Source organism: Mercenaria mercenaria, chromosome 10 (assembly GCF_021730395.1).
Source record: "Mercenaria mercenaria strain notata chromosome 10, MADL_Memer_1, whole genome shotgun sequence".
NCBI classification, from domain to species: domain Eukaryota; kingdom Metazoa; phylum Mollusca; class Bivalvia; order Venerida; family Veneridae; genus Mercenaria; species Mercenaria mercenaria.
Genome location: NC_069370.1, coordinates 17,514,358 through 17,528,792, shown reverse-complemented (window position 1 = coordinate 17,528,792; position 14,435 = coordinate 17,514,358). Strand labels below are relative to the sequence as shown.

Below are 14,435 nucleotides of genomic sequence, written 5' to 3'. Positions count from 1 at the left end.
TTTGCCACAGAGTCTATATTGACATGAGGTAAAATTTTCTTACGGAAATAATTTCTTCTTTAAACTGTGTTTACTTACAGAGAATCAAATCAAAAACAGAAATATGAAAAAACAAAAACAAATCATAGATCCCCTGCCTTGGTCATGAATTATCTGCTCTTTAAAGTCGAAAATACTTGAAAAATCTATTTTCATGGGCAGATAATTCAAGATCAAGCCTGGGTACCAATGATTTTTAATATCGATCCGTTTTAAACTTGATTTTCTTTCAATACTCAGTACACAAAGTTTAAAGAATTTATGTCCGTAGGAAATTTTTTGCCTATACGATACAGATAGAAAACTGTCCGATATGTCTTTAAACAGACTGCAATGAAACAAAATACCTGCGAATTTAAAATAAAGATAATAATTAACAGTCTTCCGTGTTCGAAGTAATAATTTGATTCTAGTATCATACTTACAGCAAAAATTAATAGCGGGTCGATACTCGGCAGACCTAGTTTACAGAAATAAATTTAATCAGTAAACCAGTCTATTTCTGAACCAGGAAGATGCAATATGGCGCAGGGTAGTAGAACCAGATCAAATCAGCAAGGGATGAACCTTTCAGGAGTTATAGGCGTCTTGCAGGGTGTTTTTACCCCAAATAAATTAGTCGTAGACAAAAGGACTATAGAAAAATCATGGAAATTAATGGACAAAGTAGTGAAAATGTGCCAACATCACCGGATGAACTTGCGAAACAGTCCTCCTTTCATTCTGGATATTTTGCCGGACACATATCAGCATCTTAGACTTATCTATAATAAACATGATGACAAGTTGCATACACTCAATGAATGTGAATATTTCAGAATTTTTATAGACAACCTAATGAATAAGTGTAAAAATACAATCAAATTGTTCAAAGAAGGCAAAGAGAAGATGTTTGATGAGAATTCTCATTATAGAAGAAATTTGACTAAACTGAGTTTAGTGTTTTCTCATATGCTAGCGGAATTAAAAGCCATCTATCCAAATGGTTCATTTGCAGGAGAAAATTTCCGCATTACAAAAGTGGATGCGGCAGAATGGTGGAAGAAATCATTTGGCGACAGGTGAGTCATGACCTATTTAGGTTGAATTGCCCTTATTTGGTGTTGTTTACAGAATAGGATTCAATAGTATTTTTGTATTTAATGTTTAAAAGGCAATTCAAAACACAAAATGGAATATACTTCATAAAAGATTAGTTTCCAAGACATAAAAACTTCAGAAAAAAAAAAGTAACTGTTGTGACTGAGAAATATTTCATATCTTTGTCTTAAATGTCAGTCTTAAATTCCATTATAAATTCATAAAGGCAGTGGCTAGACAACCAGAGCCAGTTCCCTAGACAGCGAACTTATTCGTCCAGAATCAGTTCTCTATTTTGGTAAAAACAATTTAAAATGGCAAAGTAGTTTTCACGCTGTTATAAGCAGTAACGTTCCAGCTTTGTTAATTACCGTACAGGTATAATACCCTATTCTTTCTTCCAGCTGAACATTTATCTTTTTCTCATAATAATGTAATTGAAACTTTCAATGCCAACATAAAAATGCACCTCGCTGATAAGACAGTGCTGATAACGATTTCCACCTTCACTCGTACTAGTTTATATCATACCAATATGGCGGACAGTATGCGGCGATGACACTTTGTAAACATGGTAAACGCAAATAAATGCAAGGACATGACTTTATGAAATTGTAAAATTAATAAAGTTAGTAATGTGCTTGATATGGACCAAAAGAAACTATGTGAATTTCGGCAGCTATGCATAGAAATTAACTTCCGGTTCCCTAGCTTATGCACGTACTTTGGCTAGGGAACCGATTCCGGATGAATAAGTTTGCTGTCTAGGGAACCAGTTCCGGTTCTCTAGCCACTGCCATTCATAAAAATCATCAATGTTAAGTTAAACATTCTGTGTCTAGTTCATATCACAAAGTGTATTTTTGCATTTTACATAATTACATAGTTATGTTTTCTTGTCAGCAGAAATGTTTCTGAGTTTAAAATTACAATTAGAGTGTGCTGTCCTTTATGCAACTGTAAAGCCGGATGAAAATGCAAACTTCAGAATCAGAGTGTGAATGAGTTTACGTTTCTGTACAAACTTGACTAGAAATGTTTTGATTTTATGGTAATTTTCTTTCACAGTTTTAATAATCTTGTGTATGTGCACCATTTCTGAAAAGAAGGGATCACAAAAAGGCTGACAATGTGGGTTCTTCCACATACACTTTAACGGGAAAAAAATACCAACATACAAACCCACTTATTGAAGTGCTGGGTTAGAAGCAGAACAAATATTTCTAAGATGGGTCTCCACTTTCAAGAGATATACTTTTATGCAAAGCAGTTGTTCCTTTAATGACATGGTTAAGGGGCCATATTAAATGACTTTGTTTATAACATGGCTGCCACTCTTGTTCTTTTGAACATAAAGTGTATCAGTTTCTTGCAAAACCTTATTTTGGATAATCTGTCATATTTGTCAAAGGCTTGAATGTTTGATTTACATTGGATGCATTGTTTCTGATTACTTCCCTTTATGGTTCTGAAGGTATTACTTCATGTGAAGTATTTATAGTAAGGTTTTTCTAACCATGTAAATATTCGTAACCTCTATTTTCGAAGTTGGTTTATCTGTTTTAAACATAAAATTTATGCCTGGGACTTTTAAGTGGTCCAGTTGGGGTTTGATCAGCAGTAGTAGCTTGATGGTGGACTCTGGCAAAGGCATGGGGCAGCATTCTGGGCAGCTGGATTGCTTGGAAAAGTACATGGGTTGTACAGGGGTTCCATTTGACCTGGGACCCCGGGTCCGGACCCGGGAGATTTTCAAAAGACGCTCAAAGGACCCGGCAGAATACTTGCCTGTGCGTCCTTCGGGACCCGGGGGCATTTTCCTTTGATAATCCTTTCTCTTATCATTAATTTCCTTCAGTAAAACTATTTCCACGATAGACACGTGTATTCAAAATAAACACTCGCGGTCATGCTCTCCTGCCTTTGATCTCTGCTAAATCCCGCCCTTTCTCCTGTAGACATGCCTCGCTGATTTTTTATCAGCAGGTTACGTCACGGTGAGTGCACATAGGTAACAAGAAATCAATGAAGTGTTGAAATTAAAGCGAATCCTGTGTACTGTCAAAAAAGGCGCCAATTATTAAATTATCGTAAGCAGCTGATTACCGAGCATGTGAAAAGTGCCCTGCAAGATTTTTTCATGCCAACTTTAAATTGTTTAGTGATCATATCGTAATTTCAACAAGAAACTTCACAAATTTTGATGAATTTCGAAAGCAAAAATAAGTTTAGAATGTCCGTTCACGGGTCTAATTACACCCGATGTCATATGCATATTTCCAAAATTCCTAAAAAAAAAACTGACTTTCAGTGCCGTTTTTTATGATAAGTAGCATCATTATTTGAGGAACTATCGCTGATTTAGCTTAGTTTGCCAAATAGACTGAGCAAAAACTTCTTTCCGATGACATTCTGAAAGTGTAACAGTATTCGGATAGTACATTTTGGATACATTTTTCTAGAGTGTTATAGCACTGTTCTGTTATTAAATATGAAATGAAATATTGAAGAAAAACCTAATTAAAATAACATGAATTTTGATAAATATTAGTTTACAATATGAGACTATGTGATCTGAGACTGACATTTTTATTATGCTGTAACATGATCTTGGGTTTATTGTTTTCTTAGGTAAAGATCTACGTATTACTGAATAAAAAAATATAGTAAATTATATTGACGTGTTGGGACAGGACTCCTGTATTTTGGAAAAGGACCCTTCAAAATTTGGGCCCAAGGGTCCTGGGACTCTTGGGTTTTCGGGTCTAGTGGAACCCCTGTTGTAGTTCAGAAATTTATACCAGCTGATTTAGATGCATTCTTTCACATCAGTAGAACAGTTCTCACTACATGACAGCAAACACTGTGCAATATACATGTACATGTACATTGTAAGAAAGCAAAATCATTGCTGAATTTATTTATATTTTTGGTATGAGGATATGGTCATGTAGTTGGTATAGATTATAAGATAAACTTTCAAAGTTGATTTAGATTATAAGATAAACTTTCAAAGTTGATTGAAAATTTAGAAAAGACTTACTCATTTAGTCAAGGCTCAACATGTATATATATTTGAAAAAAAGAAAACTAATTGTACATACAGACATGTGTACAATACCAGTACCATGTACCTGTCTTAATGACACCCCAAGGAGCAAACACCTCCATACAAGCACAGAATCTGATATTTTACTTCCTTTTAAGGCAGGGCAACAACCTTATTACAACTGTCAACAAACACATAAAAAATTTCTTTTTAGTTTTCTTCAGCATAGTTCGATATAAAAGAGGTTGTACTGCATTTTGAAGAAATGTGATATATAAAACATTTCAGCAAGATGCCATTTCAGGGCTCACTCTCTTGGTTGATATTATTGCCATTTGCGATAATTTAAAATGAATATCGGGCCCAGATTACCCAGGGGCCCTTGCCCCCCTCTTCCCAGTTGGCTGAGAAGTGACCTATACTCATCAAAGTTACACAAAGGAATAATATTTTCTCAAAATTTAGACCCAAAAATGCAACAGCGGTCACCATTTCATAACTTTATTTGAAAAATTTCCATGCAGAGACCTCTCCGACCCCTAACAGGAGATAAATCTCAAAATTTAGACCTAAAAAATGCACATGAGGCCACCTTTTCATACCTTTATTTTTAAAATTTCCAGGGGTAGACCCCCTGACCCCCCCCCCCCAACACAAACGAGTGCCCCTCCCATACCTACCCCACTTGGCGCTCGGCGCTGTGTCGGTGACACCTTCATTCTTAACTGTTGCCCCTCCAGTTAAATATTTCTGGATCCAGGCCAGGATTATAATATAACATTATCATTTTTAGCCCACCATCATCAGATGGTGGGCTGTTAAAATCACTCTGCGTCCGTGGTCCGTCCGTCCGTCAGTCCGTCCGTCCGTCCGTTAACAATTTCTCGTTATCGCATCTCCTCAGAAACTACTGGGGGGATTTTGACCAAACTTTGTCAGAATGATGTATTGGTACCCTAGTTGTGTCCCCCTGAAAATCAGACTGGTTCAACAATTTATGAGTGAGTTATGGCCCTTTGTTTATTTCTATATTTTACATAGATTTATATAGGGAAAAGCTTTGAAAACCTTCTTGTCCAAAACCACAGAGCCTAGGGCTTTGATATTTGGTTTGAAGCATCATCTAGTGGTCCTCTACCAAGATGATTCAAATTATTTCTCTAGGGTCAAATATGGCCACACCCTGGGGGTCACATGGTTTATATAGACTTATATAGGGAAAAACTTTGAATAACCTCTTGTCCAAAACCACAGGGCCTAGGGCTTTGATATTTTGTATGTGACATCATCTAGTGGTCTTCAACGAAGATTGTTCAAATTATACCCCTAGGGTCAAATATGGCCCCGCCCTGGGGGTCATATGGTTTACATAGACTTATATAAGGAAAAACTTTGAAAATCTTCTTGTCCAAACCACAAAGCCTAGGGCTTTGATACTTGTAATGTAGCATCATCTAGTGGTTCTCTACCAAGTTTGTTCAAATTATCCCCCTAGGGTCAAAATTGCCCCGCCCCGGTGGTCACATGGTTCATATAGACTTATATAGGGAAAAGCTTTTAAAATGTTCTTGTCAATAACTACAACATTCAAATTTGGACCACATGTATATTTTTGAGTGGCAAGATGAACCTTGATATGAGTTGACCTTGATTTTGACCTAGTGACCTACTTTCACATTTCTGTAGCTACAGCCTTCAAATTTGGACCACATGTATATTTTTGAGTGGCAAGATGAACCTTGACTGAGTTGACCTTGATTTTGATCTAGTGACATACTTTCACATTTCTGTAGCTACAGCCTTCAAATTTGGACCACATGCATAGTTTTGTGCACTGGAAAAAACTTTGACATTGATTTTGACCTAGTGACCTACTTTTACATTTTTGAAGGTACAGGCGTCAAATTTGGACCATATGCATAGTTCTGTGTTTCAAAATGAAATTTGACATTGATTTTGACCTAGTGACCTACTTCCACATTTCTCAGGCTACAGCCTTCAAATTTGGACCACATGCATAATTTTGTGTACCGAAAAAAACTTTGACCTTCACATTGACCTAGTGACCTACTTTCACATTTTTGAAGGTACAGGCTTCAAATTTGGACCCAATGCATAGTTTTTTATTCCAAAATAAAATTTGACCTTGATTTTGACCTAGTGACCTACTTTTACATTTCTCAAGCTACAGCCTTCAAATTTGGACCACATGCATAGTTTTGTGTACCGAAATGAACTTACAAAAGACCTTTGCATTGACCTAGTGACCTACTTTCACATTTTTAAGGTACAGGCTTCAAATTTGGACAACATGCATAGTTTTGTATTCCGAAATAAAATTTGACCTTGATTTTGACCTAGTGACTTACTTTTACATTTCTCAAGCTACAGCCTTCAAATTTGGACCACATGCATAGTTTCGTGTACCGAAATGAACTTTGACCTTTACATTGACCTAGTGACCTATTTTCACATTTTTGAAGGTACAGGCTTCAAATATGGACCACATGCATAGTTTTGTATTCCGAAATAGAATTTGACCTTGATTTTGACCTAGTGACTTAGTTTTACATTTCTCAAGCTACAGCCTTCAAATTTGGACCACTTGCATAGTTTTGTGTACCGAAATGAACTTTGACCTTAAGATTGACCTAGTGACCTACTTTCACATTTCTGTAGCTACAGGCTTCAAATTTAGACCACATGCATAGGATTGTGTACCGAAACAAACTTTGACCTTGACATTGACCTAGTGACCTACTTTCACATTTCTCAAGCTACAGCTTTCGAATTTGGACCACATGCACAGTGTTGTGTATGGAAATGAAATTTGACCTTGAGCTAGTCAGTAAGTCTTGAAATTTGGAATACTCAAAAATGGCACATTGGTGGGCGCCAAGATCACTCTGTGATCTCTTGTTCTACATGTGACATTGTTGAAACAATATGATTTACTTTGTCGAAAGTTAAAAGTAACAAGGTCAGTACTATCATCAAAATTTTTTGATAGATTGCTTTATATTTATTGACAAGGCCTAGTTAACTTTAACAGGAGATTTAAAGTTTGATTAATTGCTCATATAGAGTCATAATCAATTTCTTATTATTATCATGTTTTTAATTAAATAAATTCACAAACTTTGTTTTGAATACTCAGTCAGGGTTCGAATTTAAGCTCGCATACTCGCAAAATGCGAGTACATTTTGAAAAATGCAAGTGACTTAGCCCAAGCTCGCAAAATTTTGCGAGTGCAAAATCTCAGGTAGAAAGTTTTAATCTCTTTCCAGTTTCAGTCTGCTGTAAATGTGCATTTAATGATGATATTTCACACAGGATGGCGTTTTTACATAGTGTGTGGACTGTTTGCATATTTTGATTACGCAACACAGTAACTACCGGTATGTGGCGGGCCTGCCGGCACAATTTTTGATGGAAAAACCATGTTTTATACTACACACACTTAACAGTACTGTTATGGAGGACAGAGCCTTGTTTCTGCCCAAAACGGTTAAACAAAATTGCGATTGAAATTTTTTGTACTTGCAAAAATTTGCAGTGAAACAAAATGTTAAATTCTAACCCTGTCAGTACTGCACTGTACAAAAGTAATGTTTAATATATCGAAGCATCTCGGTGAAACTTTTATGGCACAAAAATACAAAAAATATGTAACAATAACATTAAACACATTGTTTGCTTGTAAATGTCATAAGCCTTGTGAAATATATTAGAATTGCAACGTTTGCCTTTTCATCTGAAAAATTTGTTAGTACATCAATAGTTGAGCTGGTATTGTTCACAACCAATATTTAAAGGACTCACTTCAATATTTATTATCAACATGTTGGTAGAAACTGTTTTTATCTAGAAATGCATAGTTTATACAGACTTACTGAATGACTATTGATAAGCTAGTCATTATCAAGTATTTAATTGTATCACAGCAGAAATGAATGTACAAGATTTTTTAAGCAAACCTAATTTAAAGATACAGTAGATCACTGATGTTGCACACTCTCTTACCTCTATAGTAAAATAAGATTATAAGTTGATAATTTCCAATGGTGTTTTAGATATTCATTAAATGAGTATACTGGTATTTAGTTAATAAATGGTTGCAACTATAACAATTAACATGTATGTAAATACTGAATGTCATGGAGCCTTAACCCTTTGTTGGCTGATATGCGCCAATTCATGATGTGGTTCTGTTGCAGCCACACAACAACAGCCGTTGTCATCGAGCCAGGCCGTATGTTGCCCTGCCAAACTTCGCTGCATCCAGTCTCGTTATGGTGCTCTGCAAAATTAATGTTGCCACACTGACGTCACCCCCCACAAAGTGTTGTAGTGGTTCCCTGCCATATGTCGCCTTTCAAAATTTTGCCCCATAAAACATCTCTTCTTGCTAAAAAATATTTCATCTAATAGGATACCTACAGATTAGTAAATGAATTGTTATGATGATTCATACTTAAATGTATAAAAGAAATCATTCAGTCAAAAATACGTGTGTTCTTGTTAAATTTGACTTTGACTATAGTTCAGCAAAGGGCCCATTCAAATGTTGGGGAAAATTGCACGTCTGTGGTTAAGGAAATTTTCCAAATTAGGAAACATATAAAGTGGGGAAATTTTTAAATATGATTACAGTAAAGATTGTGTTATTGTAATTTTAAGATGCTGTTGAGTGTAATTAGTCTTAATCCCTCATGCGAAAAGCATAACTAGTGCTGTCTTTGTTTTACGTATCAGCAATTTAAGGACATTGTAAAATACCCTGATTTTTTTTTTTGACTGTTTAATCAATATTCCGATCATTGTTAAGTTGTAGATAAAGTAGCTGCTCTAACAGGCAGAAATCCCCTTATATAAAATTGATATAAATTGATCAGTGTCACGCCTGTCAAACCAGGAAAATATTCAAAGATGAAAGTTGTGCCTGTTCAATGTTTGTGGTTTTAAGACTTGAAATTGATACAGGTTTGCCCTGTCACAAATGATACTTTCTTCTAGTATTAATACAGGCATAGTATTACTTTTAACAAAAAATTGTGAAAATGTAAGGATATGGCACGTCTTATACATGATATGATTACTGCAGAATCCCGAGGGATGGGCTGGCGCCCTAGCCGAGAATGTTGAGGTTACATACATAATGTCGTGAGGGATTTTGCAGATGTTACAACATAACATGAAACAAACTTGGGTTAATGCTGTTCCAGCAAAAGCTATTAAAACAAATGAATATATTGTCCATTGCTGTAATTAAATGTTCATGAAATGCATGGGAACGTCAGGGTTGTTTGATCTTGTTGATGCTGTTTCTTTTTGGCCTCACAGTATTAAAGGAACCAGCATGGGTTGAGCACACAATGACTAATGGTTATTGAACACTTAATTTTCACTTAGGCTGGCCGCAATCATCTAAGTTAAGGCTAGTTTTTCTTTAAATTTCATTGTGAATGGTTTTTTTTACATATATATTCGGTGAAGTAAAACTCAATTTTAGTATGAGTAGTAATACCAGGTCACAGCAGTGTGATTTTTATGTGATTTTACATTAAGCAAATGTGACAGGAAAGATCTGACTTGGAAGATACCTGACCCCTACTTTTATCTTATGTCAGTTGTAGGATAATTTTTATAATGAGGTAAAGTTTGTACTTAGAAATGGGTCCAGATATGTGTGGCAGCTCTGTGAAATTGTCCCATTTTATACAGAATATATATATATAGAGAGAATAATATTTAAGTTTGTGGGACCTTTTGAATTGTCATTGCAATAGAATTTACAAAAAGGTGGTGTTAACAGCACACATGAGGGAGAATCTCTGTTAAAACACTCAGAAAATGACAATTAAAGGCAGCAGTTTTATGCTAGAAAGTTGTTTTAAGTTTAGTAACTGTCTAAATAGATTTTCATACAGTGTTTAATAAACCTGTCTATAACAACCAGCAGTAGGGGGAGGTAAAAAGTGGTCTTTATTGGCAAGTGGTCCTTGATCAGAGGTTAAAATACACTGCAGATGTCAATATACAGGAAACAAAACTAGCGGTCTGTATAGCCAGGTGGCCTTTGTTTGGAGGTGGTCTATACAGGTTTGATTATACATGTAATTTACTATTTACATATTCATAAACTTAATTTTCTATGCATAACCTTTAAATGTTTCATTAAGGAAATAGGAAGATATTGTTTACAACTGAAAAGATTTAGCTGATACTGCTGTATTCTACAAACAGATTTATTGGTTTTGATCCACATTTTATTGAGGGGATTGTCTCATGATTCAATCATTGATGTATGTAAAGCCTGCTGCCAGGTTATTGTGTGGTTTCCTCATAGAACTACAACATTGTAGTGGAAGAACATTATAGAGAAGTTTTAAACACTGGCATTAGTATGGCTGTACACAAGAGGTAGATGGTACTCTTACAGAGTGGCTGTAAACAAGAGGTATAGGGTATCGACTGTAAACAAGAAGTATAGGGTACTGGCTGTAAACAAGAGGTATAGGGTACTGGCTGTAAACAAGAGGTATAGGGTTCTGGCTGTAAACAAGAGGTATAGGGTACCGGCTGTTTACAAAAGGTATAGGATACTGGCTGTAAACAAGAGATTTGGGTACCGGCTGTAATTGAAAGGTATAGGGTACTTTCTGAAAATAAAATGTATAGAGTACGGCCTAAAAAAAGATATGGCATTGACAGACAGTAAGAAGGGGGCTGCATACAAGCGGTTTGGGATACTTATATAGACTGGTTACTAAAGATATAGGTTATCGTCAAGGAATGGTTGCATGCAAGATTTTAAGAGTATCGACATAGCGTGGCCGCATACAAGAGGTCAAGTGTACAAACAAAGGTGGCAGCACTCAGGAGGCATGTTACTCACAAAGAGTGGCTGCATACGAGAGGTTTAGGGTACTCACAAAGAGTGACTGCATAGAGAAGGAATAGAATATTGATATAGTATGTAGAGTTGTTTTATATACAGTCAAACCTATGTTAAAGACCACCTCTGAACAGAGACCACCTGGTTCTAAAGACCACAATCATGTTTTGTTTCCCATTTTAACATTTACAGTGTATTTTAACCTGTAAATGAAGACCACCTCCCAATAAAGACCACATTTTGGCTCTCCTAAGGGTGGTCTTTGTAGACAGGTTTGACTGTACTGACATGTTTAGAGGTACATGTATAGTATACATGTAGATGATTGTGTACCTGAGAGGTAGAGTTAAATGGCAGTGGGGTCTTTTTGCAAGGTCATTTCTTTTGTTACTGCAGCTGTTTTATACAATCATTATATTCCTTTAGATTGTAGAGCAGTCCATTTATATTATAAATATCTAAAGATATCTATTGTAGAGAGGTTCTTTTAAAATTGCTTTACCTTGAATATGAACATTGTCTGCAGTCTTACATATTGCATGAAATAGAAATGGGATTAACCAACTTTATTTCAGTAGCTATTATTAGTTAAAAGGGATGGTTGTCAAATTGCTTCATTCATTCATGCCTGTTGAAAGAAAAAAACTATACAATCATTGAGATGCATGCTGTGATATTGATGTAGGTGTGTGAACTAGGCGAGATCTGTAAAATCCATTGATCCTCAGCTTTCCTGGGAAAACATCTGTTTTATTTAATTATTGAGGCAAGATGAATGCTGCATACATTTTGTTTACATTTCATATTATGTAGATAATGCTATAAAACATTTTATTATGTTGCCTTTTTGTACTCATTTTGAAGTGTTATAAGCCATTTAATGGTTGTATATTGTATTGAGTCATTAAATGTAAATTTTTGATTTTAATAGCTCTCACTGTGTTGTAGAGATATACAACTTGATGTATGTTGATCTCACTTTGTACAGCTGCCCTTGTGCTGATCAGTGTTTCATATATATAAATTTGTGAATTTTTCTACTTTAAAAATGTTACAAAGTAGTTATATGTGTTGTATGAGGTATAATTTAGGAGTTCAAACATTAAAGGCAAAAAGGTGTATATTTAACAAACCATGAAGTGATCTATTTGCCTGATAGTAGGAAAGCAAAAAAAAAAAGGTATTTAAGCTTTCTGTGCAGATTTCAGTTTTTTAGTGGCGTGTATCTGTCTGTCCATCCTTCTGTCCATCAAAATTTTTGTCTGACACATAACTTATTGACTCTAAACTTGGTATATGCTAAATATAGTACATTTGCAATGAGATGAAACCTGATTGGTAGGTCAGATGTCAAGGTCACAAATGGATCTCAAAGATGAAGTCATTCTGTCTGTCCAGAACTTAACATTAAAACAGTTCAAGGTATTTACTTGAAACTTGGCACATTGGTATGTAGTGGTATGACGATGTGCAAAGCACATGAACCAGGTTGGTAGGTCAAGGGTCACAATTGGAGCTCAGATGTTAAGTATATAATTATGTCCTTCATAAGCATGTATTTTGTGTCTGGTTCATAACTTAGAAACCACTCAAGGTAATGACATCATAATTTGGCATATAGAGAGGTTATGAATGGGACAGTATACAGAGCACATGAACTGGTGGGTAGGTCAAAGTTTAAGGGCAAAAATTGATCACATAGGTTTTTTCAAAGATCTTCAAGGTATTGAGCTGAAACTTGAAATTTAGGACTAGGTAGGTTGTGATGAGACATTTTGCAGTGTAACAGTCATTATTACTCACCCCACCCTTTAATCAGACATTATTTGGTACTGTTTGTTTTGATGAGATATATATTAGAGGAGAATAATGGTGTTTCGTTTTCTGATTTTCCCGTGTTCTTATCAGAATCTTGTTAACATTCAGGGAAAGAAAAGATGGTTAGGATGTATGTTGTTGCATTTTCTTTATTCAGTTTTGTTTGATTTTACATTTTGCATCACCTTGTTCTGTATACAATTACATTTTACTTCACTCTGAACTGTATGCCATTACATTTTGCTTCCCCTTGTCCTGTATACCATTACATTTTACTGCACCCTGTTCTGTATACCATTACATGTTACTTCACCATGTCCTTTATGCCATTACATTTTGCTTCACCTTGTTCTGTATACAATTACATTTTACTTCACTCTGAACTGTATGCCATTACATTTTGCTTTCCCTTGTCCTGTATACCATTACATTTTACTGCACCCTGTTCTGTATACCATTACATGTTACTTCACCATGTCCTTTATGCCATTACATTTTGCTTCACCTTGTTCTGTATACCATTACATTTTACTTCACTCTGAACTGTATACCATTACGTTTTACTGCACCCGGTTCTGTATACCATTACATGTTACTTCACCATGTCCTGTATACCATTACAGATTGCTTCATCCAGTTTGTTCAACATTTTGCCTCTCCTTAACCAGAGTATTTTAATATTTAATTATATAGACAGAAACTACTGAATGATTCACAATCACTGCTCTTCCTAAATGTCCTTGGGCTTCAGACGTGTACTATAGTTTCCTAGTGAAATTTTAATTAAATGTCTTAAATAAGTAGTGTTATCAGCTCTGTAATTAGTCATTTGACAGTTTTTATGTCATTCAGAATGATATTGATGGATGAGTTTAAACAAAATGTGTGTTAATGTTGCATTTTAATTATATTCCCCAGTAATGTAGAAAGTAGTCTTTTGACCTTGGAGGATATAGTGTTCTCTTTCAAGCTTTAGTAAACATTGCATCTAATATAGTATCCCTTATCATGCTGGACACAATTGATTCTGCCTTTGCGACCAGTGTAGATCTTGTTCAGCCTTTCACATCCGTGCAGTCTGATCAAGGTCTGCACTGTTCGCCATTCAGTCAGTATCTTTTTGATATGCATCCATTTTAACAGTTAATGGTACTGTGTAATTTGGAAGATGGACAAGTTCATTGTAGAAAGATAGTAGGGTATTAAAGGGATATTGTTTAGGTATGATCCTTAGTGAGGCAAATGTTTTGGAGGCCTACCCATCAGTAAGGAGCATTATGTACAATTATAGGTTTGGCAAATGTTTTACAAGATTTGACAGTGATTTCACTTCCATCTCTGTTTCATGGGGGACAGTTTCCATGTAGTTTGCTGTGATAAAAAATTAATACTAATGCACTGATGTCTTTTTAATTAGCCATTCTTAACTGCAACATTGCTTAAAAAAGGAAACGTCATTGAACCATATTTTTGTTTTATAAGTATGAAGAAAATTGGAATATGTATGTTAAGGTTTGTTTACATCCTGTGAAAGCATGTTCAATTTGGTA

The 14,435-nt window shown here is 35.3% G+C and overlaps 1 protein-coding gene across 4 annotated transcripts in view; it reads left to right on the top strand.

Annotated features, from left to right (window-relative positions):
* The first annotated feature begins 530 nt into the window (after nucleotides 1-530).
* The window catches only part of LOC123560925 (E3 ubiquitin-protein ligase CBL-B-like), a 51,597-nt gene continuing 37,692 nt past the window's right edge, over nucleotides 531-14,435 (top strand). For all 4 annotated transcript variants that reach the window (XM_053552354.1, XM_053552353.1, XM_053552352.1 and 1 more), the window contains exon 1: nucleotides 531-1,100. In XM_053552354.1, the coding sequence (XP_053408329.1) occupies nucleotides 562-1,100 (539 nt within the window). In that variant the 5' untranslated portion in view covers nucleotides 531-561. The remainder of the gene's footprint in view (nucleotides 1,101-14,435) is intronic.